Consider the following 26,875-nt stretch of genomic DNA (forward strand, 5'->3'; position numbering starts at 1 on the left):
AATTCAAAAACGTTTGCCATTAAACTACTTTTAGCACTTTTTAAGCATTCCCATTGTTTGTTGTAACCTTTTTTAAGAGCGACATTTACACGTCAGTAAATAAACATGTGAAAAATGTACTGTAGCAGTAAGCATCATGTTTAGAAGTACAGAAGCACATAGCCTCCTGTGTATGGGCATTATTTGTTGTATAATTACATGAAGGTTATTTCAATACTGAATCTGAAAATAAAGAAAATATTTGTAACTATAATCAAGAACCTAATTATGTGTGATTTATTTTTTCTTAAAAATCATTCACAACACACCTGGAGTTACTCATATGATAGTTTATATACACTTGTGTTTCAAACATAGATACATATTAATTGCATTTTTTTTGGGTTTGAAAACATCTAAAAAGACTTTTTCCCCCTTAATACTTTAAATAAAGAGATAATTAACAAATCTAAGAGCATAAATCAATATATAAAAAGGTTGAAAAAAAAACATGCAATCTACGTAGTGCATCATAAACCCTTCATTGAAGTTGAAACAGAAGGCAAATACATCGCATAGTGATATAAAGGAAAGAAACAAGATAAATAATAGAACTGTGTGCTAACATGGTTTGAAAATGAAGTTTATCATCTTGGCTGTTCAATTGTGCAAAAGAAGCATGTTATTTAAACTTAATATAGTTAATGAGACCCATTACACACTACAGCTGGGCAAAACTAAATAACGGTCACTGGGGATCGTTGTATTTGTAGTTGTATTTTTCCCCCCTCAGGTCAACAAGCTTACAGTATAGACTATAGGCCATATTTGATGTTTTTTGGTGATTTTACACATTATGAAGTAAAATCAATACTCCAACCAATAATTAGCTTTAATGAGACCATAAGGAGTCCTATTTTCTCGGTGCTACCTCAATTCTTCTATACATACACTTTTGACATAATTCTAAATTAAGGTAAAGCGATTTCCTAATTTATTAAAGGGAACAGAACATTGGAGCATGATACAAGAAAATAAGTAATTACAAGTTCCCAGGACATGGTGGTTTTAACATTTCAGATTTGGATTTCATAAGTTGGTTTGGAGTCTTATAGTACTCCTGCACAAACACACCCTATTTTAAAAGCTATTATGCAAAAAAAAAAAAAAAAAAAAAAAAACAATATATAGAAGTTGACTAAGCTTTGATTTTTGCTTTTGAAAAAGCATGTTAAAATCTCAGCACCAGTTCGCTGATCACTACAAGCAAGCAGGAAAATGGAACACCTGGAAAACTACAGATTTATCTTTTTTAAAAAAGGATATAAGAGACACTCACCTACTTGAAACATGACATGAAACATGTTCATCATAATTGTACACACTGGCCCTAATAAAAGCAATAAAATTAAAGAACATAGAATCAACTGAATAACAAACAGGGCCAAAAAACAAACAAACAGCTCTTTCACACAGACATACATATGGACAGGATATTATCACCAAGTGGAATAACAGAGTCAAGATAAAAAGGTTAAAAGGGCAAACTAGTAGGTACAGTAGTGCTGTCATATGCACACTCGTGTCATAATGAGACGCAATGAACGTAGTGTTAACTTGATGGCAGGACAAAAGGTACGTCTTACTGAAAGAGAAACGGAGAAAATCACAGGGCTACGGTTAGCTGGAACCTGCTTTCTTTCTCCTGGCTTCTTCTGGCTTTCTTCATTACTTTCTTTATCATGTAGGGAACTTAGCATCCAAATGTCTCCTGAGAGGCATAGACCATGTAAAGGAAGCCATCCTCATCGCGCTCCTGCTCGTAGATTTCAGAGATAGGGGTGGACACACTGACCATGCTGTGCTGGTTGATCAGGAGGAAGAAGGCCTGAGTGGGGTTCAGCTGCAGCCGACGCCTGCATGCCAAGGGAACGCATAAGAAAGTACAACAGGAATAGAACAGAATAACAAACGCACATTGAGATAATCACAAAAATAATTTTTTTAATTAAGCAGGTTTCTCATAAAGTATCAGTGTGGCTGCAAATTTTCATTCCAGGGAAAACTGAACTGCACATGATTCCATGATGTGCTTACTCAATTACTGTTGGTCTGTTGGGACCACAATTACATTCACCATTATCAGGCTGAAGCGATAAATCTACTTTTCTGCTTTAAGCGTTTATAGTGCACTCATTGAAATACTCAAACCATTAAAATTTAAACGATTTTTATTTTAATGTTTGTGATTATTTAAAAATTATTCTGTTATTTTTATGTTGTAAATCAAGGTCAGTGAAGTTACCATATATGGTTCCTCACTGTGTAGGGTAATAATTTTTCCAAAACTTGTGTTTATATACAGTGGAACCTTGGACTACAAGGGCTCGTATTCCAAAACCAAATCGAATTTTCCCATAAGAAATAATGAATACTCAGGTTATTCGTTCCACAGCCCCAAAAAATACAGAAAAATAATTAATACAAAATATAAAGTAAAAATAAAATAAATTAACCTGCACTTTACCTTTAAAAAAAAAGTAAAAATAAATCTCGACAGATTCCATTTATGCACGCAGGCGCTGTGTGAGAATCTAAAGTAAGCTCACATCTCCTCCTTTCTCGTCTTACACAGTTACCCTTTCTCGACTCTTTTCACACACATGCGCACACAACGAAAACACTGGTTTATCGGAAAAATAACATTGATTGAAATTAACATAATGACACTTGATTGAGTGACACACTAACGGAATCACTGCTGTAAAGTAAAAATCAAACAAATTAAGAATGAAAATTCTTTGAAAAGAATCGCGACAGAGCAGTGTTTCTGTTTAGAGCAGAGAGAAAGATTGTATGTGTGTGTGTGTGTCTGTGTGTGTGTCTGTCTGTCTGTCTGTCTGTCTGTGTGTGTGTGTGTGTGTCTGTGAAGGTGAAAGTAAAAGTGGTCTGTGTGTGTGGCACGGTGTCCAATGACACAAGCGCACACAGACACAAAGAGCAGGCTGAGACTTGAGCAGAGAGAGAAAATTAATCTTTAACCTCTGTAATGAGACTTGCTTTTGCTTTACACGTGCACTGAACACACATGCATATAGACACAAAATGAAATATGTTTTACGCACACAGATGTAGTCGCAGTGTTATGGTAAACAGTACACGCGTGCACGGATGTTGATTATACCAGTAAGAGACGCGCACTAAGACCCAGCAGGGGAGACGATCACCCACAATTCCGCAGTGCAAGAGAGAGAAAAACCGTTGGCTTAGTTGTGATCACGTGACGCTTGACGTTAAAACAAGATGTGCATGCGTGATACTCGGTACCCGTAAACCAAGACTTGTTTGTTTTCCAAGTCTAAATTTATTAAAAATCTTTGCTCGTTTTGCGGAAGATTTCACAAACCGTGTTACTCGCAATCCAAGGTTTCACTGTATGTATATACACTGTATTTAATATATAATATATCCAGCTGTAAGAAAGAACACAGGAATTATTCCTTATATACTGTACTTCACCAATTATACTACATCCAAATCTCTTAACATCTTCTACATCTGCAAAAAAGGTTCCGGTTAATATTTACAGTAAAGATGCTATAAACAGTCATTGCCTTACCAGAAACTTTTCCCATCTTTCAAAGTAAATAAGTCCAAAATAACTGCAGCTTGTCATGTTACAGAGAAACAGTCCGCTTCCAAAAATGTTAAGTAAATGTCTGCTTACAGAAAAGTCACCAAATTCACAGCTATTTATATAATATGTACCACACAAGTCCCTGTATATGTTGTTACTGAAGAAAAGATGATGCATTATAAACAGCACTTTAATATAATAGTAATAACTATATAATAATATACAGCTAATATAATATTATAAAATAATAACTGGATTACATCCTGCTGATTAAGAATAGGAATAAGTAGATCAGGCCGGGCTGATCTTAATTTTGGAGCAAGATGGCAAGAGGCAAAACTCCCAGTGGTCTTGGACGAGGATTTATTCTTGGGGCTGAAAGACAGAAGCTCCAGGAAAAAACGGAAAGCTGTATTTAAAACTATGGAAAAGTCATCACCAAATAGGGTGTGAAATTGTTGTTAAAAGCATACATTCAAGGTGGCATGGTGGTGTAGTAGTTAGCACAGTGGACTCGCACCTGTGCGTCAAAGGTTTATTCCCTGGGGTCTGTGTAAGTGTGGAATTTGCATGTTTTCCCCCGCTTGTTGGGTTTCCTCTGAATGCTCCGGTTTCCTTCCACAGTTCAAAGGAATTCAGAGACTAATTGGCGTTTACTAATTGCCCACAGTGTGCGAGTGAGTGCATACACATGCGAGCTTGTGTACCCCTGTCTACTGCCACCGAGTGCCCTTGAATAGGCTCCATGCGTCTAATTACCCTGTAAAGGATAAGTAATGAGTAATGAGTGAATAAGGAGGAGAGCATATGTTTAAATAATGTGTAAGAAAACCTGTATTCGGTCAAGAAGAAAAGTCCTCAGTCCACATATGGTGGTTCTACCTTTATCACCAGGCGATATGAGTAACCTCAGTGGTGTGACTTTAAGATTTCAAATTAAAATAATTTTTGGAAGGCAATAAATGTGGCTGTATTTTATACATTGTGGTAAAATTATTACCACCAAACAAAGTCATACTAATAAACATGGGAGACAACCAACCCCATTTATTGTCATTTGTTGTTGGGTCACTTTGTGTAGGATGTTAGAATAGAAAGAATGTAAAAATCCACATCAAACTTTGCTCCTCTGAGATGGTTTGATTTTTTTTTTTTAATTATTTATATCTTCCATCAACACGAGACCCTACAGAAGTGACAGGCGTGCTACGATAACAACTAATTATAGCCTTGGAACACTGAAGTGTTTGAGCAACGCTCTGCTGAGGGACAGCACTGGCTTTAAATCTGTGGCAAAGGTCCCAGCCGGCAAGTAAACAAACATGACCATGTGAAACTCAAGATAGAAGCATGCAGTCAGCAAGTGTCCTTTTACGCTTTGTTTGAACAGACATCTCTAAAAATCTTTCAGAAATATCACAGATCACAAATACTTATCTAACCAAGGCTGTTGTTTGACTAAACCAGACCTTCTGCTCTTACCTGATTATCTTGACCAGTTCACTCATGTTGACATGATCAGGCACAAGAAACTTGGTCTTGTCCAAAACCGGAAGCTGCTTTTCTCCCTTATACCGCTCAATGATAACCTAGGGGCAGTGAGGTCAAGCAAAGCATACATAGGCAGTCAGTTTCAATTACACCAGCAGAAACATAATAATTCAACACACACACACACACGCTTCATTTTTTATAAAGTAGTAAAGCACAGCACGTTCTGTCCTTGGCCATCATGAGTGAAAGAAAGGCACTGAATTAGAACAGAAATCTTACTGCTTTCTGATTCATTTCTAATATAATATTTGGAAAAAAGTGTCTTACCGGAATTTTATTAGGGTGCTGCTCTCGTATCTGCTGCACTTCCTTGCAGCGATCAGCTGTAAATCAAATAGTGAAATAAATAAATAATCATGTGGTTTAGGAAACAGTTTATGTAGTTAATTGTATTTAGAATCAGGCACACTAGGCCACTGCGCACCATCTTCCCTGAATCAAAGCTTATTATTTCTTACACCCAATTCAGTTAAATACACTTGACGATTTGAAATAAATATAAAAGCCAACTGTACTTAATTACCAAAGAGGACTGCTGTTTAAAACACGACACCATTAGTGCCATCTTTGACTTTCTTGTGATCCTCTTTTCATTGTGTTTACTCACGACCCCCAAGCCAACTAGGTGCAAACTGCCACCATCTGTATCGGAAAGTGCAAATATGCAAGTGTACACAGGTACGGAGCATTATTACTAATGTGAAAGCTGGCCTGCGGGGGGAGAGGGGACAGGAGAGCAATCATATAGAAGAACAGTATGAAGCAACGATGCCTACTGTAAATGCAGTGTAACATCTGCACTGTTTAAACATCCCGATATTTGCAATTCACAGAATTTGTTTGTGCTGCACTGCTCCTCACAATCAATGTTCACCATGGTGTGTCCCAAACTTGTTTTTATTTATGTATATAAGTAAGAGCAAGCTTTTATTCCATTACGTTAATTTTCTTACTCCTCACTACCACTTCTTCATCTATATTCTACGTGCTGGATAGAAATTTGTGAATTTTTGGTGCCAGAGCAAAGATGACATCTTTCCATGGGATGCAATTTATAATCAGCGCTACTTCTTTTCTGTCACCTTCTTTCCTTAGGATATCTTTTGATATGCAAACGATAATCATTATGATGCTGATGATGCTTCAAGGAGGATGTAGATTAGTCTTTGAGCGAGTGTCTGAGCAGGGATGAAAAGAGACGTACAACATCCGCATCCTCCTACATGCCAGTTTGTTACCAGCTTGTGCCAGTTTAGGAATTCTTCTTCTTTTAGCTTCTACAACAGACCATTCGTCTCAATCTAACTCTATCTACCACATCTTCCTTTGTCACTCTCCTCTTGGGCCTTCCTCTTCTCCTGCCTGGCAGCGTCAACTCTGACATTCTCCTGAAGATATACCCCCATTCCTCCTCTGCATATGTCCAAACCACCTTGATCTGGCCTCTCTAAATTTGTCCCTAAATCGTTCTAGCTGCACTGTCTCTCTGATGTACTAACTCCTAATCTTGTCCATTCTTGTCAGTCTCAAAGGAAATCTCAGCATCTTTAGCACTGCTACCTCCAGCTCTGATTCCTGTGTTTTTGTCAGTGACAATGTCTCCAAACCATACAACATCGCTGGTCTCACTACAGTCCTGTAAACTTTCCCTTTTATTTGTGCTGATACCTTTCTGTCACACATCATTCCTGCTACCCTTCTCCACCCAGTTTATCCTGCCTGCACTTTCTTCTTCACTTTTCTAGCACACTCCCCATTGCTTTGGACAGCTGACCCTAAATATTTAAACTACTCTACCCTCCCTACCTCATGCCTTTTTTGGTTTAAAATTCTATTTATGCTGTAATGTAAGGCTGGGCCGCATGATGCCTGCAATTATGCAATCCTAAAGCTAACATATCTGTCAGAAAGCAGTCGCAGGTTGTAAAATAGCATTTCCTGCTCCTCCCTTCACACACCCAAGTGGAATATGCAGCACATCAGACTACAGCATCATATTCACTCTACTAACATATGGATCAACTGCCAACCACCAGCTGCCGAATAAAGTCATGAAATTAACGTTTGTGTATTCGCTAGCTAAATTCTCAGTAGTACTGTAGCTATTTCTTTATTAGAATGCAATCTAACATAATTGCAAGCAACAGGAAATTGCAAAAATTATTTTTTTAACTTTACCTCTTTCTTCCTGCAATTCTTGCTTGTTTCTTACATGTTGTATAATATATATCAAATATTTGTTGTATGATATATATAAAACATGTGTTCCATAATATATATAATCGTGTGCTGTAAAATTAATGTAAAATATGTGTTGTATTATATATACACACACACTAGTGATGCGCGGGTTGTCTGGTAACTCGCGGACCCCGCGGGTAGCCCGCGGATCGGGCTGGGGCGGGTAAAGAAATGGTCACTTTATTTGCGGGATGGATTGGGGCGGGTCATTAAACACAAAATTAAATTTAAAAAATCCATGTATGTTGTGTGCAATTCCCTATAGTCTATATTAAATATTTGGGAATATCTATTTTCATATTTTATTAAGTTCATTGATAAGGTTACGTCACGTGACAAGTCACGAAAGCGCGAAGCAGCTACCGCTGCCAGTCACAACAAAAACAAAGAAATAAAAGTGAAGATGGAAAACGAGGCGCAGGAGAAATTGAGGTCGGGAATTTACATCATTAAAAAAATAAAAAATACATACAGTGGTGCGGGGCGGGCCAAATAATTTCATAAAAGCAGGACCTGCGGGTTGGAAAAATACCCGACCCGCGCATCACTAACACACACACACTTTATATATACAGTACTGTGCAAGTCTTAGCCCCCATACTATATGCTTAAATATGTTTATCATGTCTGCGTAATTATGTACAAAATCATTCAGTATTTCCATATATAACTTAAAAATTTATAAATAAACAATATTACAGAAGAATATATGCATGGGTGTAAAGAAAGAAATATAGACAGACCAGTTTTTAGATAGAAAGAAAAAACCTAACGCTCGCTCCTGGGATTTGCATAAAAATAGAAGGAAGCGAGTGTGACAAAGTTACCAGAACAACTCATATTCTCCAGCATGCTCAGTAAAACCTAACAGCTGTTTTCTTATAAAACTGCACAAATCTGTGTCTAAAACTCCTAAATTTTAAGCAATGAGTTTTTAATCCAAATATTGACTGTTTATTTTGTTGCTCTTTATTGCTTACCTTTGCACAATACTATATATATATATATATATATATATATATATATATATATATATATAGTATTGTCCAAAAGTATACACACACACATACAGTATTGAGCACATAAGTCATTATATATATATATATGACTTATGTGCTCAATACTGTATGTGTGTGTGTGTGTGTGTGTGTGTGTAGAGAGAGAGAAAAAAATTTTTATACATACTTCAGGATAAAAAAAACTTGTATTGTACTAAATGTATTGCTAAACGTTATACAGTATATAGAAACATATGATAATATGATATTTCATCCCACTATTTTCTCTTCTAGAAGTGTGCATACATTTTTGTCTCACTCTGTATTTATATATAAATGGCTTCTATAACGACACAATTTCCCTTTGCATTAATAAAAGGACTCTATCTATCTACTAGACAGTACATATGACACTGCAGGACGTCACCAGCTAGGCTAGTTTAGAGCTCACGTTTCCAGAAAAATGGCGTCTAACGAGAAGACCTGAAGTTATGATGACACTGCAGTGTTTAGGTTTAGCACATTAGTCATAACGCGCATCCAGTTCATAAGTGTTACAGTGAATGCTAGCTAAACAGGCTAATACCGTGACTACTGTGTAACACTAGCTTGAACTAGCTAGCGCGCGCAGCCAGAGGATTTAGCATCGTAACGCCGCCGTCCCAGAGACCGAGGCCCGACAGCTGTTTACTGAAACACAACCCGTAAACCCAAACCGACCAAACTCACTAGTTAAGCCTAAATATCTCCTTGTCATATGAGTCATTTACGGCTTTACATTATTTACCTGGTTACTAACAACAGCTAATAAACAACAACAACAACAACACTGTGACAATAATATGTGGTCGTGATAATAAAACCTACCGAATGTCCGCCGTTGTTTAAAGGGTCTGTCGGACGGCATCACTACAGCCTGAGAGACACGAATCTGTTCCTGCACTTTGTTTTTTTTTTTCCCCAACTGCTTGATGTTTTCTTTCGGCTTCCCTTAAGGCTGATCGACTCTGATTGTGACTCAACGTTTCACAACAACTGCACACTCAATAATAAACCTGCGAGTGACGTCACTGGCAAACTTAACCCTTTCATGCATGGGTTGATTATGACACCCTGACTCAGGATTATTTTTTCTCTATGTTTTTCTTCTTCTTAATGAATGCAAAAATAAGAAATTGTGAACTTATTTTACAACTAGTAGGATCTTATTTAAAAGTTTTAATTCCCTTACTCTTTCTTTTTCTATACCGTTTTATCTTGTTCACAGGGTCAGGAGTCTATCCCAGGAGACTTAGGGCACAGGGCGTGGTCCCAATGCATACATACCTGGAGGAAATCCAGCAACTCAATTCAGTTTTATTTAGAAAGCACTGGTCATTGTTCCAAAGCAGCCTGGCGGAATCAAAACGCAAGAAAAATCTGAAATGGCAATATGAAGAAATCTTGAGAGGACCCAGACACATTAAGGAACCCATCCTGTTCACTAGATAGTTTAATATAACAGGCAATGGGACATTTTTTAAGGCTCAGGTACAAAGCTGTTTGTGGGAATTTCATTCCTAAATTTCAGTCCTGAACTACTAAGCGACAACCAACCAGAGAACAGCTGTCTGCATCAGCCAAGGCCAAGACAGGTCCATGGTCAAGTGGAACCATCTACAGTCAAGACATGTATCCCAAGCAGACCACACAGGGCCTTCATGTGACCCATGTCCCGAAGTTGGGATAGGCTCCAGGTTTCCTTCGACCCTATATAGGATAAGCAGTTTAGAAGATGAATAAACAAATAAATATTTTTACACTGTGGATGTGTGTAGCCTGTACTGTTGCAAAATCTATTTACATCAACAAGACTCCAAATATTTCTTTTCAGGTAAAACTCAGCAGTATAGTATCTTCAGTTAAAGAAGCTCTTATATCAGTCATTTAGAGGAGAAAATATACAGTAGTGTGGAGAAAGGCAAAACAACAATGGCAACAGACGTGTGATAATGAACCAAAAGCGATAGACATTTGCAATTAATATAGTATAAAGTAGATGTGATAAGGAGGGAGAGAGATCAGAAAGAGAAAGTGTTAACTAGCAGACTAAGAATTGGACAAAGCAACATTAATGGCACTCTATTTGTAGTAGGTAAGCACCCAACAAACTGTGAGGTATGCAATGTAAGTAAGACTGTCAATTATGTATTATTTTTATGTAGTATATGCAGCAGAGGTTGATGGCACAACTTCAAGAACTACAGAGAGTTAAAGATCTTTTAGGGTGGGGACTCACTGATCAGGGAAGAAGCACTTGACTGTAAGGTTGGCTTTAAAGGGCAAGGATGCTGAGGGGAGTGAGATCTACAGGTGATGGTGAGGCAACTTACAGAACTCCAGCTAAAGGCGCACAATGGTACTCAGAGGAAACGTGTTGAGAAGATAGAGTAAAAGGCAGATAAAAAGGTTAAGACAGAACAAGACAAGACAAGATCAGGGAAGAAAGCATTAGACATTTTTAAGGAAGGCTGGACGGGAAGATGAGGGAGGATGAGACCTACAATTGGTGTTAATGTAATCTACTGGATTCCAACCACTGTTAAACAACAAACAAGAAGGAAAAGAAGAAGGAGGGAAGCATCCATTTAACAAAAAAACTATAAGTACTCTATATTAAACTGTACATGCACTCCACAATGAGTCAGGAAATGCTCAATTGACTCAACCATCCACTTTTTAAAAAGAAAAAAAAATCGTGCCTAAGAACTGAACTTCAAGGACATTATCTGACATTGTAATGTGACTTGCATTTGGGCCAAACAGTCACATCACAAGTCATAGAATAGTTACAATAAAATATGTAATACATTTGGGTAAGATGCTGTTTAGATTATTACAGTATTATAGTTATTATTATTACTTATTCAGTTGACATTCCTATAGTCTATATTCAGGGGTACTGAATTAAAATGGTAAAAAAAAAAATCTTTAAGCCAAGGTCTGAACTTCATGCTTGTGTTAGGATTCATATTTCTCTATACAGTATAAGCAGTTATTGTAGTTCTATATAAAAAAGCAATAAAAAAATACATAGAATTTCAATAATACTTACTGTCAATTGTCAGTACCTATGTTAAACATGTGGACAACTTTTATATTGTATTCTATTCTAGTTAATGTTTAACCAATGGACCTTTTCTCAATTCTATTAGATCTTTAATTCTTTACTTTTATTAGAACTGCTTCAATACATAAGAACCACAATGATGATAAAAAGTTTAACCTTAAAGTATGTTAAATAATTTTGCATAATTGTGTCCCAAAACATCATCTGGGCCCATATTCAAAGCTTCTTAAGCCTAAAAGTTGCTCCTAGTGGCAGAATTTTAAGGAAATTCTTAGAAATATAATATTAGGACTAAATTTTATTAAAGATAAAAATGATTCACAAAACAACTTACAGCTAAAAACAGCTCTTAAGCTAACATTTTTAAAAGTAGAGAAGAGGACCTTTAAGAGGCTTAAAAGATTCTATAGCAGAGGACAAAATGGCGGAAAGAAGAAATATTCTGAACACTAAATGTAAAACTAGATTGTTGGCTACATACTATTGTTGGCTCCCATCAATCTGAAATGGATTACGAGTAATAAAATCAGTATGGTAAATAAATGTATGAACTTAAATATAGTAACTACTGTTACCAACTGGAAATTGGTTGCTTCAAAAGTAGACACATTTTTAACATTTGGCTGTTTTAAGATATTTACCCAATAACAGAAACCTTGCATAAAGTAGCCTGTATTCGTGATTATATATAAAATTTCTTTATTATGATATATTCTTTTTTCACAGTCCATTTTAAGCCCTTTACAGATTTTTTTAATCAACCAATCACTATCCTTGAATTGCTGCATCATCTCCTTACTAAGGTTTTTAAAAGTAAACTTTCTTTACTCAGAGTTGCTCTGAGAAGTCCTAAAAGTTGATTGAGAAAATCTCATTAAACAAATGAGACAAAAAGAACATAATTGGTCATTAATTTATTGAGGAAAACAAAAATTGTGTGCGTGTGTGGCAAAAGCATGTACAATTTTGATTTGAAGCAAAGTGACTCCCTTGCACAGCAATAAGTACCACAAACTGGTAACTACTGACCATTTCTGCACATCACCTTGAAAATGTTTTGGCCAACTTTATACACAACAGTTTAATCTCTGTGATGCTAGGTTTCTTCAAATAAACTGCTTGCTTCAGATCCTTCCACAACATTTCAGTAGGATTAAGGTCAGGACTTTGACTTTTTTTTTTTAATTCTTCCATTATCCTTCTTGTTCTTTTGGAGATTAGTGGCTTTCTCCTTGCAACCTTCCCATAACAATTGTTGTTCAATTGTCTAATAAACATTACCATTAAGCAGTACGAGATAGTTCTGTAGTTATCTGAAAGTTCCATTTTCACAGTCAAGAAGCTGACTTACACTTTTGCTGTAGCTGCTGATGGACCTTAACTAAAGAACTGTTGAAACACTGGTTTGGACACGGTGGGTTTATTTTTGCTTATGACAGATAGAAAAAACAACTATATTTAGTTTCTCCTTTACCTTAATGGTGAGAAATTAATTGAGCATTGGCATAAAAAAATTAAAACATTAAAAGGACAATAACTTAAGGGGATTAAACACATTCTGAAAAATAATACTGGAATGATGAATAACATTATAAATGTACTTTGCATGTCACTAATGTTTGACAGAGACCATATTGTCTATTAGTGTCGGATTGTATGATATTAACTATAAACTTACATGGATACTTAATAAACAAAACTATTTTCTGCAGAAAAATAAAAGGGTGTAGTTTAAATAAAAAGCTATACAGTTATAAATAGCGTTTTCACTCTGTGGGGTTCTGAATGACTATCAGGAAATAATCCTTATCTGCAGAGAGAGAGAAAAGGAAACAGGTTAGTGTTAGATAAATTTAAAAAGCTCCCTTGTAAACAAACTGCATTTAAATGAGTTTTGCTACAACATTTTGGACACCATAACACCTTTAAACTGGGCCTTCACACTTTATAACATGGTACCCTAGCTCATATGATGAAAAAAATGCGTCTCTGTACACTGACCGTTTTTCCAAATTCTGTTGCTGAACATGACTGGCTAGTGCTGCTTTGACTGATGTGAGTGTGTGAAGACTAACATAAAAATATTTTATTTAAACTGTGAGAAGCTGCAAAAAACTTTGGTTTTGGACTGGATAGACAGAGTATAACTACAAAGTATTCTGAACACACTTTAATGTCATGTGAGGTGTATTAGGAGCAAAGAAAATACTGATGTGCATTACACGTCTGAAAAACACTGCTGTAGTTTACCATGAAAACATTTAAAATAACTGAGTGAAAACACTAACTAAAAACTATTTCGTAAATCAAGATGAAAATGACTAGGCAGGACAACACAAAATTCAACCACATACAAAAGACAGCAACCTACACAGAGACAGAGAGGGAAACCTTTCATTACCTGGAGCAATCATAATCTCATTCTTCTTGGAGCGAACTCGGAGGAAAGTCAGGTCATTCTGTGGGTCAATGTCCCTCACTGTACTCCGTGCTTTCATCACCAGCTGATGGAGTAGGCCTGCATACTGCACTGTACTCGAGTTATCCAAGGTTGTTTTAATAGGAATGCCTTAAGAAAAAGAGAGAGAAAGAGAGAGAACAAAAGAGATCAAATACAATAATTATAACTTTGTTTAAATTTAGCTGGATTTTATCATGTGATTTTTTTCATGTGACGCTGGATTATAATGTAAAAAAAAACAACAACTCACTTTTCCACTGACTAACAAGAAACTAAAGAGAACTAAAATGATTGTATAAAAAATTAAACACTAGTACTACTGTAAAATAAATAAGTAAATAAAATAATCAACAGAATGTGATTAAGCCCAAGAAAAACAGATACTGTTACCAATATATAGTTACAGTTACTGCCTCAAAGTCTTATTTTTTCTTTAATAGTACAGCATTTAATCAATGTTTGTAATGTAATAAAATAAAAAAAAAGTCACCACCTGGATTTAACTAAGCAAACAGTTAAAAGCTGTCCCTTGGATAATTACTGCAGCAATTAATATGTTTGAGCAGGCAACAAGTTATTTAACCCTAACTGATGCAGTAAGTAGCTTCCCAATTTTTAAACAATCATGTAGGAAGGCATATCCTTTGTTTGTTGCTAAGATGTTATTCTGTTTCAGAAGGGCCAAATTATTGGCCTGTATCAAGCTAAGAAAACTAAGTAGATTGTAAAAACTGTAAAATGCATTATTAAAACCCGGAAGGATAGTGGTAAGTTATCATTTTCGAGGTAGAAATTCATCGAGAACCTTTTAAATGGTCATGACTGGAGCTCACTTAAACATTTGATTAAATCAAATAGTAAAAAAAAAACAACAGCTGGACTCATCAGACCACATGACCCTTTTCCAATCACAGTCTATTCTTTGTGCTCTCTATCAAACTGAAGGCGTTTTCCCCAGAAAACCACTTACCAGTGGGGTAAATAAGACTACACAGCTGTTTAGTCTCAATCACTTGTTGTCTTTAAGCTCTGAGTTCAGCTGTTTTTTTACTATTTGATTTTACCAAATATTTAAGTTAGCTCCAATCAAAAAAAATCACAGCATTGGCACAAGATTAAATTGCCATTATCATCTTAGAATATGCCTGTGCATCAATGTAAGAAAAGAGATGGATGAAGCGATACAGCCCTCATGCCTAGTGCCAATCGTACATGCCTGTGGAGGCAGTGTTATGATCTTGAGTTGCTTCTGTTGCTCAGGTCTAGGTTCAGAAACATTATGCCCTTTCTGACGCAACTCTCCTATTTTATCCGGGTTTGGGACCGGCACTGCATCAAGTGGCTGGGGTTTGGGCACTATGACGATGCCAATTTAATGTTGTGGAACATAAGAGACAACTCTTTATTTTTACATCTCTTTCACGCACACTCAGTCATTCTCTAAAAATGCAGCCTGTCATTTTACCAACAAGCAGGCAAGCATAAACAACTCTGAAAGACTTTCCTAAGCTGGGAATCTTTGGCAATTAAAAAGTGCTTACATGCTGGATTCCTTTTATAAGTGTTAAATAAACTATCTCAACAAAAACATTTGCGTATCAATGATTACAGTATCATTTTGTTAAACAATACATTTTAAACCGTAGTATTTATAGTCTTATATTATGAAGTGCATACATGGAACAAATTCCTGAGTACTGAACTTTTATCGTAGCCATAAATCTTACCATCAGAACAACCGTCCCTGCCACGCTGCCGTATAAAATAACGCTTTGATCAATCAGATTCAATTGCTCATTTTCTGTTATATTTTATGTTGTGAAATGTCCACATGACAAACCATTTATTACCAATTACATTTCCTGGCCAACCTCCCTTTTTCCTCTCTTATGAAGACATACTATGTTCCTGACGAATTACTAAACAAGTGTAAAACTCCTCCCAAACACCTCTGTCCCTGTAAACAAGATACAGAAATGTTACTGTACAAAAAGGAGAGTATTAATATAACCCTGTAACTTTGTTACTGTAGTGTAATTAATCTAGAACAAAGAGAAAATCAGGTTACTGCTTATACCTGGGAATTATTGCGCTGCTCATACACAGACTAAACATTTGATAAAGGAAGAACTCAGTAGAGTGTGACGTTACTGATTACCCTCAGAGTTGACGATGATGATTCCTTGCACTCCTTTCTGAGTCTGGATTCTCTTCAGCGTCTCCTCAACTTCAGCCTTCACAAAAAAACACAACAGGGAAGTGAAATACCTGAATAATGACTAGCTTTATCTGGATTTATAGAAGTCCTATGACAATAACATGTTATTTTTAATAACCCTGTTTTTTCTCTCTCTTCAAAATAAACTAAGCTATTATTAACACTTTATGAGGGAAATGGCACTGTTACAGCAGCATGAGGATGGCAAAATAAACAAACATTCAGAAATAGCACTGTAGTAATGTCAATATGACAAAATAAAACATACTATAATTTGGGAAACTTTCTATGTCCCTTGATTATAATTATATTTATTCTAATACAGGTAGTCTCTGACTTATGAATGAGCTCCGTTCCTGGAGCATGTTCGTAAAGCAGGTTAGTTTAGTGGATTAGAGTAGATTAGAGTATGATTAGATAATGTGTCCAAAAATAGATTAGATAATGTGTCCAAAAATCGTGACCAAACGTGAGAAAATTTATCTCACACATGTCAAATGTAACAGTGTTGTCTCTGCGCCTTTAAATCCCCAGGGGAATCCTGGAAACCATTTTCTCCCAGAACTGTTTTTTATTTTTCATGGTATCATACTGTCAACTCTCTTTTTTGTTAAAGATTTTTTCTAAATTATTAAATAATTATTCACTATCAAGACATCTTTACAGGATAGCCATTTTCAATCATTGCGCTTCCTGACTGACTGTTTTTTGGACATTTTATACATTTACTTACAATTATATACAATATTTTTAGTCTGTAAATATTAGTATCTGGTGCACTGCAGTGTATATTTTTGTTCCACGATTTGTTCTCATCTACAAATGTTCATACAATGTTCATCCATTCGTAATATTAGAAATTCATAACTCTAATGTTCGTAAATCTGGGACCACGTGAAAAAGATCATATTTTATCTATTAAGGGAAAAACTGACCATTTTTGCCCTGTCCGCTTTTGCATTTACGGGTTTCTTGGTTTCAGAATAATAAATAAAATCGCTTAGGGTTAACAACAACAGTTTTTAATACATTTCAAAAGCTTAAATACTAAAAAAGCTATGCTAAATTGATTCTAAATTAAATTAATAAAATATATAAATGTATCCGCAAAAGTTCTGTCAACTAAGTTACCAACTCAACCTCGTCCTGTAACTCAAAATGATTTGTTTCAATGCTGAGTGACCTACAGCATGTAATACTACGTCTCAAAAAAAAATAAATAAAAAAAATTTAAACACACTGTTGTCAACCATGTTACCCAGTAGAGTATATAATCAGTTATCATTCTTACAGCATTACTGTTGACATATTCCAGATTCTATTGGATTGGACTACACGAGCCAGCCTTCACTCCCCAGGTGCACTAGTAAGCCCTGGCCACCCATGACCCTGTCACCAGATTACCAGTTTTCCTTCCTTGGATCACTCTTGGTATTTCCTGACCACTGCAGACCAGGAACATCCCACAAGACCTGCAGTTTTGAATTTTAACCATTACAATTTGGCTCTTCTCACAATAGCTACATTTTTAGTATCTCATTACAATGGTGGCTGGAATATATTAGGCAACAAATTAACCTTTCTTCTTGAAGTCGTTGTGTTGGAAGCAGAAAAAAAATAAGTAAGTGTAAGGATTTAAGTGACTTTGACAAGGATTAGATTGTGACTGCTAAAGGACAACTCCAAAACTGCAGGTCTTGTAGGATGTTCCTGGTCTGCAGTGGTCAGGACAGACCAAAAATTATCCAAAAAAGAAAAACTTGTGACAAGGTCATGCATGGCTTACTGATGCACATCGGGAGCGAAGGCTGGGCCGTGTAGTCTGATCCAATAAAAGAGCTCATGTAGATCTAATTGAGGAGAAGATTAATGCTGGTTGTAGGGCTGAAACGATTCCTCGAGTAACTCAAGTAATTTGATTACAAAAAATGATCGAGGCCAAATCTTCTGCCTCTAAGTTTTTTTTTAATTAATTTTAAAAACTTGCGTTATGTTTTTGCATAATTATTTGTTTGGCGTGACACAGCGCGTTTCTGGGTACAAGCCGCCAGTAAACACCGACGAAGAAGAAGCGCTCACGTCACCCACAAAGCGGAAGGAGACGCAAACAGTTAGCAGTGTATTGATTTAAGGAGGGTTCTGTTGCAGCCTGCAAAATGAAAAAGAGCGATAAAAATATCACAGTGCCAAAGAAGAGAACTTTTAGTTCTGAAAGTTAAGTTACACAACTTAGTGTTTGTGTATAATTATTTATTCTAATGTTTGCCTTAGTTTTTTTGATACTTAGTCATTTTAAATACCTTTTTTTACTTTTTGCATCTGAGAAAAGGCTTTAAAATAAGAATGTATGGCACTGTAATGCACTTAATTCATCTCAGTCAACTTTAAGCTATTCCTTTTATTGTAAATAATGACAATGTTTATTTTTGATAAAATGCTGTAGGCATTTAAAAAATAAAAGATTTTTCTAAAAAAAAAGGAAACAAATTAATCTTTGTTTCTCTTATATATTTCACATTGTTGTTTAATTAAGCAAAAGTACATTATATCAGATTACTCGATTAAATGGTTACAGCCCTAGCTGGTTGTGATAGAAAGGTGTCAGACACACAGTGCATCCCTGTTATGGTGGCAAAAGAGAGGACCAACTCAATATCAGGCAGGTGGTCATAATGTTATGACTGATCAGTGTGTGATACTAACTGAAACAACTTCTATTCTGTTGTGAAAGCAAACGTACTGGATTACTATAATTAAAAAGTAATTTATATCCGTTTGTACACTTGTCTCATGTTTGTCAGTACTCATGTCAATAAAGCTAAAAACAGTCAACATTAGCAGTGGTACATTTAGCTACCGCGCTAGCTCTAATTTTAGGTTATTATTGCTAACTGACAGATTAATTAATAAATAACGAGATAAAATTCATTCTGCCGCTACTGGACAGCGCATATTAAATGAACTCGAACATTACAGACTGTCCAGGTTTGCAAGTGTGCAGTTAGCATGCTAACAAGCTATCCATCTACCTAGGCAACGCCCTGTCACAGTGAGGAGAAGCCGCTTCTGCTAGCACACAATGTCAGTGCTAATTCAGAGCTGTAGTACACACAGTCATGTGCCGGGTGAAATACAGCACTGTAGGTATACAGTAAAGTACTTGCCATGGTTGTTATTGTGTGCTCCTGTGAAAACCCCCAGCTACACTTTGTTACGCAAACTCACTAGCATAGCAATGGACGAGCTGTGCTTTGATTTGTTGTTGAATGTGAATGGGATAGTAACTTTTAACAACGCGCCCCCTGCTGGTGTGGCGGGGAAGCGAAGCAACCAAAATATAGGCAAAATACTTTCTGTATGCAGGGAGGGCTTTTACTGTAAAACTTACTCTCACTGACACCCTCAGTGCAGCTTTATTTTTGGCATTCCCAAATTGCCCAAAGTGGTTTGAATGAGCTTGGGAGTGTGTGTATGTGTTTGATAAGAATGAGTGTGTTAAGAATTTGCACCCAACACGAGGTTGTACCCCACCTTGTGCCCCAAGTGTCCAGTTTATACACAGGATTTTAGTACAGGACAAAGTACCTTTATATATGTTGAGGTTAGGATTAAACCTGTTTTATTGAAACACATTAATGATTTTAATATTTCATGAGGAAATATATAATTATTCATGAAGAAATATAATAACTTTAATAACAGTGAAATCTGGTTTCCATTGCAGTAACTGAATATACTTTCCTAAAGTTTTGTAGAAGTTCTTAGAGGAAAGTGTAGTGACTTTATCTGACTTTATAGGAGACAAATACAGTAGCTTTGGTTTAAACAAACTCCAAGTAGAGCATGACCTAATAATGCACTACATTTTGACACATATTTATCTATAAACATTGGTATGGAAAATTTTAATATTGCACAAAGATAAGCCAAGTAAATACAAAACACAGTTGTTTTTTATAGATTCAGTGAGAAAGAACTGTTCAAACCTGCCTGGCCCTATGTGAAAAAGTAATAAACAGAACATCTGGTTGTTGGCGATAACTGGCAATGAGTCTTTGACATTGCAGTAGAGGAATTTTGGCCCAATCTTCTCTACAGAATAGTTTTAATTCAGTCACATTGGAGGTTTTAACCTGTTGAAAATCATGGCATAGCATCTCATTCAGATTTAAGTTCCGACTTTGATTAGGCCACTCAAAAAACCTTATTCGGAGTCATTCTGAAGTGGACATCCTGGTGTGTTTCGGATCATTGTCCTGCTGCATAACCCAAGTGCTTTTTTTGGTAGAGCGCAGAATTCATGGTTTCATCAACTACGGCAAGTTGTCCATGTCCTGAAGCAGCTAAGCAGCCCCATACCGTCACACTACCACCACCACGTTTGACTGTTGGTATGATGTTTTTTTTATAACTTTGTTAGTTATTTATGTCGAATATACAGTAATGGGACACATACCTTTCAAAAAGTTTACCTTTTGTGTCTTCAGTCCACAGAATATGGTGTCCAAAAATCTTGGGAATTTTTCGGCAAATGTGGGATGAGCCTTTGTGTTCTTTCACTGGCTTTCACCTTGGAACTCTCACATAGATGCCATTTTTGACCAGTCTATTTCTTATTGTTGAATTATGAACACTGACCCTATCTGAGCGAAGTAAAGCCTGCAGTTCTTTAGGTGTTGTTTTGGGTTCTTTTATGTGCTCCTGAATAAGTTGTCATTGTGCTCTTAGAGTAAGTTTGGCAGACTGTCCACTCCTGTGGACAATAGCTCTCACTGCGATTCACTGGAGTCTCAAAAGAGCAGGAGCAGGGGGTCTTTCACACACACCCACGTGCACACACACACACACACACACACACACACACGCACACACACACACACACACCCACACACACACACACAAACACACACACACACACACACGCACACACACACACCCACACACACGCACACACACACACACACACACATACACACAAACACACACACACACACACACTACACACACAATCACTTCTCTAAACAAATTGATCTCTGTTTAATCTTTCTTTCACAGGACTGTTGTTGCAGTACAGTTACTACACTACATTTGGGCACAGAAAAAAAATGCTACACACACGCGCGCACACCTGGTCACAATGGTATAGTAAACAGTACACACAAGCACAGATGTTGATTATACGAATGATGCACATACACACTGACACTGATCATGGGAGATGATTACCCACAATCCCACAGCCTAAAAGAGAGAAGAACCAATCCAAGGTTCCACTGTGTGTATATATACAGTATATATACAGTACTGTATAGTAGCTCCATGTACATGTTGACAAAATTATTGAGGTAATTATTCATGAGGAAATATAATAACTTTAATAACAGTGTAATGTGATTTCCATTGCTGTAACTAAATGCAATATTTTTACAGAAGGTCTTAGTGGAAAGTGTAATAACTTTATCTGACTTTATAACTGACTTTATTGGAGAAAAATACAGTAGCTTTAGTTTAAATAAACTGCAAGTAGAGCTGAGTGGAAATAAAACTTGAAGGATGACTTGATGATGCACTATATTTTCACACATATTTAGATATACTGTATATATAAACTGTGTTGTGAAAATATATTTACATTTTTTTGCATATTTGCCACACTTTAAATTATTCAGATTATTGGTATATATAGATTGTTGACCAGTCTATTTCTTATTGTTAAATCATGAACACTGACCTTATCTGAGTAAAGTACAGTAACAGAGTAACAGAGTCTGTAACAGAAGTTTGATGCCAAATATACAGTAACAGAATAATTGGCTCAGTTGTGATCATGTGACGCTCAGCAGAAACAGCGTTTAAGTCTTTTTAATTGGAAATATAAACAAGTTACATATACATACATTGTACACTATTTTTTCCTACCCATACCTCTCCCCAACCTCACAAAAAAACAACAACAAACAATGAATAATCACTTTCACAAAAATGAATGAATTACTTAAACAAAAAAAGAAAAAGAAAGAAGTATTAGAAGCAGAAAAAAAAAAAAATTATTACAGATCCAAGTTATCTGCATCTATATTTTTATAATGGCTCATAAATGGTTGCCAGACATCATAAAACTCCTGAGTGGATACCTTTATAGGATAGCGAATCTTTACTAGATAAATAAAATACAAGACCTCTTTAATCCAGTCAGCACCCACTGGTGGCGACGACTTCCACTTAAACAGGATCATTCTCCCAGTGAGAAGGGAGCCAAAGGCTATTCTATTTGCCTGGGCATCATTCACGCGAGCACTACTTGAGGCAAACCAAAAAAGTGCAGTAAATGGGGATGGCTTGAAGGGTATTTGGGTATACCTACTACAGTATACCACCTCCCTCATTTAAAAAGTTAAAATTCATGGAAAAAAAATTTGGCTCATCTTGCATCCATTGTATACAGTATAGTGTATTTAGTAGCTCCATGTACATGTTGAGATAATTATTCATGAAGAAATATAATAACCTAAATAACAGTAAATGTGATTTCTATTGCTGCATTTTTCTACAGTTCTACAGAGGGCCTAATGTTTAGTGGTTTTGTAGATTTGTACGTTCGCTTTACATTTTGGCTAGATACTTTCCCTCTTAACTGTGAAGGTTAACACCCCTGCCCCCATCACACATATGACACCCCCCCCACCCCCAACTCCTACCCTTGACACATATGCATTTTACGCCATAATTTAGAAGAAATTTCACAAGTTTTCATCCGGTTTGACTTGAATGCTCATCGTATATATATATATATATATATATATATATATATATATATATATATATATATATATATATATTAAAGTATATGTATATAAGCTGTTATAGGCTTGTATGTGTTATGACACATAATATAATCAACATTAATTGCTACTCACTGGGATAACAAAGTTTTGTAATAAAAATAATCATAATATTTATCAGCTCTCGCAGACTGATTTGTCGTCCTAATTCGTGAGTTCTGACCAATGAGAAGCGCACTCTCTGTTCTCTCCTTCTGTAGAGAACATAACATGAGGTTTCCTTCTATCCATTGACTGTTTGCGTTGCATACAAATCAGAATATAGCATAATATTTCTCTCCCATAAAGTTCATTGAACTGTCTCTCAAAAACACGGAACATACAATGCCTCATATTAATATAATACAAAACAGGTCTTTCAGCTTTCAAATACGTGACGATTTCCTACTTTACACACACACACATACCTACCAACACACACTTGAGTCCCTTGAGGGCCTTCCCTACTTCAAAAAAACTTAGATCTAGCTCCTTTATATCAAATAAACGGAGTATTTCAGCTCGGAATCGTCATGAGCAGAGTTAACTTTAATCCACTCAACACTTACTGTACAGACGGTTTATATTTAAGTGGAGGAGGAAGTGGCCTGAACTTTAACATTACTGGAAACGACAAGAAATCTAGTCATTGTAGTCATGAATAAATTAATAAAATAAAATAAAATATTTTAATTTACCACAAAAAGATATAAACAAAAAAAAAACAGTTAAAATGTGGATTTGTGGGATTTGAGCCAGGAAAAAAAAACATCAGAAGGTATGTTTCATATAACACTTTTCTGCCTCCCACGTATTGAGTGTGTTGTTCTCCCTGGCTCCTAATGACACAACCCAGTATTTTGGGGCTTATCTCAACTGCCTTTTTTTTTTTTGTGTGTGTGTGTGTGTGTGTGTGTGAGAGAGAGAGAGAGAGTTTTCCTGGTTCAACATTCCAGGAAATCTCCTCCTCTCTCTCTCTCTCTCTCTCTCTCTCTCTCTCAAACACACACACACACACACACACACACACTAGTTTGTTCTACCTTTTTTTTTTTAAAAATGTCCTGGGCCTGGCTATTATACACTATATGGACAAACGTATTTGGTCAAACCTGTTATTTATTGAATTCAGGTGTTTCAATCCGACCCCTTATCCCCAGCCAAGGGCAATCTTAATACTTTATCATCCCAAGACATCTTGAACAAAAGGCTTAACTGCCATGTACTCAGGATGCTTTTTCCATTTTCCAATTTATTCTTATTCATAATGGATGTCTCCATCTCATTGATTCTGAAAGGATTTTCCCCCAACAAGAGTTTCTGTGCATGCTCTCCCCATGTTCCTCACACCTCCCAAAACATTAGCAGTGGGTGGACTGGTGACTATAAAATGTCCGTAGGTGTGAACGAGGGCTGCTAACAGACCTGTTCTGTTTCAAGGGAGCAGAAACACGTCTGCATTCTGTCCACAACTTCTTAACAAGCAGACACACACACACACACACACACACACACATGCACACACACTCACGCACACACACACTCACACACACGCACACACACACCACACACACACACACACACAAACCTTTCTAAAAATTAAAAAAAGTAGGCGTATCCAAACTTATGACTAATGCCTTATCTTTCAATGGAAAAACGTTTTTTCTTCTTCACAGTTTGTGTTTTTGATAACCATTGAAAACAAAATGTATAAACAATGGCACAAAAACGTCTCATTAACGAAAGCAACAATGTTAATTAATATAATTTGAGTAATACCTAATACCAACAATGAAACTAAACAATATGATTTTTTTTTGATAAAGCTATAACATAGAAAAATGCTTCTAAACACCCTAGCAGCTAGGTTAGGTTTAGTTTTATGTTAGACATAAATAAATGAAATTTGTTGACCAGAACCAGCATCCAACATTAAATAAGAATCTCAATAATAATAATAATATTAATAATAATAATAATAATACAATGAAAACATTTTAAAAACCTAAAACCTAAGCATAAGTACTGTAATAATAAGTAAATAAACACACTGCATGTTTAGAATGTTTCGAAAAATATGACCCTAATTGCATCAGTCATTTCGATTGCAAAGTTACTTAAGCGAAATCTACAGTATGTAGTACTGAAAAGCTAAAGATTGTATAATCTTCAGTCATGACTTTTGCAGATATCCTATGAGTTTCAATCTTTCAAACTGAACACAAAGGCTGTCTCTTTTGTGGGTTATAAGATATAAAAAACAAGTAGTTTCATTGGTGTGTTCTAGCATGGGCTTATCAATTGCAGCCACACACACACACACACACACACGCACGCACAGAGGGAGGTCTCCGGCTGTTTGGCCATGGCTCCTTTTTACCACTGTTTATCTTGTTGAGGGTTGAAAAGCCTTTCACCGAAAGATCATCATGAGGCAAAAACAAGAGAATAATAAAACAGACATGCCACAAATAAACACAGCCTGCGCCATGCTTATATTAAATATTTACCCAATCGTATCATTAATTACTGGGACAAACTCTTATAATTAGGATTTGTGATATTCAGAAAATGGACATGGAGATAAGATAATGATAGTGTGGGTTGCCCAGAAAACATCCAGAATGTTATATGAATTTGTGATTAAAACCATTCTAAATTAATGTTTAATACTCCTCTATAGACAGAGCATTAATACAAGTACATGTTTACATAAGATGTGTTCCATGTCAGATTTCGGCCTTGAAATAAAACACGGTTGTTAACATAAATGCGAAAGGACAAGAACTTCAAAAACTGTTTTTTTTTTAGTTGGTGGAGATTGTTCTGGATTTTTTATTTTATATACTATATTTTATTTTATATACTATGTACTAGATACTATATCACTCACTCACTCACTCACTCACTTATATGCTGCTTTATCCTGTATACAAGGTAGCGGGGGCCTGGAGCCTATCCCAGGAGGCTTAGGGCATGAGGCGGGGTGACACCCTGGACGGGGTGCCAATCCATTACAAGTTTCAGTCAGTAGTAAACATGGCATTTATCATCTTTAGCTGGGTTTTTGGATTTCTGTTTAATGACCTGTGTCACCTGGCAAAAGCATATCATTTCACCTAAATCAATCTGTAAAAATCTATTCAAAAAGATAACCAGTGAAGCCAGTGGAAGTATTAACGCAATGTCAATTTTAGTTCCAAATGTCTCACTCAAACTTAAAAAAAAAGGTTTAACAAACTAAATTAAAACAGTATAGGGTTCACTTATTTTTGTCCGGTGTGACAATCTCACTTGAGCTCACAGAAATTTCTAAATAAAGGAGTTTCCAGTGCATAATAAAATGAGAAGTTATAAGCAAGAAGAAATAATATATAATAATCTCATTAAACAATAGAACTCTTGGAATAAATGTTATATAATGAAGACTGCTACTGTTCATCATCAACCCTTTGAAATATAGATTGGTTTCACCTCCTACAGCCTCAAAAGCATTTTGCTTTCTATGTATATACTGTATTTATAGTAGCAAGATCCCATTCCTCTTTTTTAGGTAATGTAACGTAAATGCATTTACATAAATAAATAAACAAATAAATAAATAAATAAATGGGGGAAATAATTAATTTATTAATAACCAAAAATGTCATACAGCAAAGATGGAACAAAGATCCATACTAGCATTGAGAGACAGGACTACTAGGACAGAGAGAATAGCTTTGGTGCTCACTTGTAATCAAATGCTGAATAAAAATAAAGAAAAAACTTGCTGTGAAATTCTGTGAACATTCTCAGGTTGCCTAGAGTTTACTGAACGTTTGTCCTCACAAACAAAATCAAACATGTGCAAGAGATTG

The 26,875-nt window shown here is 36.0% G+C and overlaps 2 protein-coding genes across 2 annotated transcripts; both read right to left on the minus strand.

Annotated features, from left to right (window-relative positions):
* Positions 1-950: 950 nt before the first annotated feature.
* map1lc3a (microtubule-associated protein 1 light chain 3 alpha) lies at positions 951-9,469 on the minus strand. The gene is made up of 4 exons (XM_053484199.1): positions 9,277-9,469; positions 5,438-5,493; positions 5,099-5,205; positions 951-1,895 (listed from the first exon to the last, which is right to left on the minus strand). The coding sequence occupies exons 1-4, from the start codon at positions 9,314-9,316 to the stop codon at positions 1,733-1,735; spliced, it is 366 nt and encodes a 121-aa protein (XP_053340174.1). The 5' UTR covers positions 9,317-9,469; the 3' UTR covers positions 951-1,732.
* Positions 9,470-12,417: 2,948 nt separating this feature from the next.
* On the minus strand, positions 12,418-19,457 carry dynlrb1 (dynein, light chain, roadblock-type 1). The gene is made up of 4 exons (XM_053484671.1): positions 19,362-19,457; positions 16,138-16,213; positions 13,920-14,087; positions 12,418-13,328 (listed from the first exon to the last, which is right to left on the minus strand). Exons 1-4 carry the CDS (start codon positions 19,362-19,364, stop codon positions 13,285-13,287), a joined length of 291 nt encoding a protein of 96 aa, XP_053340646.1. The 5' UTR covers positions 19,365-19,457; the 3' UTR covers positions 12,418-13,284.
* Between the last annotated feature and the right edge of the window lie 7,418 nt (positions 19,458-26,875).

Source organism: Clarias gariepinus, chromosome 23, assembly GCF_024256425.1.
Source record: "Clarias gariepinus isolate MV-2021 ecotype Netherlands chromosome 23, CGAR_prim_01v2, whole genome shotgun sequence".
In the NCBI taxonomy this organism is placed as follows: Eukaryota; Metazoa; Chordata; class Actinopteri; order Siluriformes; family Clariidae; genus Clarias; species Clarias gariepinus.

Bases quoted from the DNA above. Each gene is read 5' to 3' on its own strand.
- map1lc3a (XM_053484199.1), bottom strand. From the start codon at position 9,316: ATGCCGTCCGACAGACCCTTTAAACAACGGCGGACATTCG. The intron at 5,494-9,276 runs GTAGGTTTTATT...TTTGATTTACAG, and splicing joins TAAACAACGGCGGACATTCG to CTGATCGCTGCAAGGAAGTG. The intron at 1,896-5,098 runs GTAAGAGCAGAA...CTTGGCATGCAG, and splicing joins GAACTGGTCAAGATAATCAG to GCGTCGGCTGCAGCTGAACC.
- dynlrb1 (XM_053484671.1), bottom strand. The intron at 14,088-16,137 runs GTAATCAGTAAC...CTTTTTCTTAAG, and splicing joins CATCATCGTCAACTCTGAGG to GCATTCCTATTAAAACAACC. The intron at 13,329-13,919 runs GTAATGAAAGGT...CTCTCTCTGCAG, and splicing joins TGAGATTATGATTGCTCCAG to ATAAGGATTATTTCCTGATA.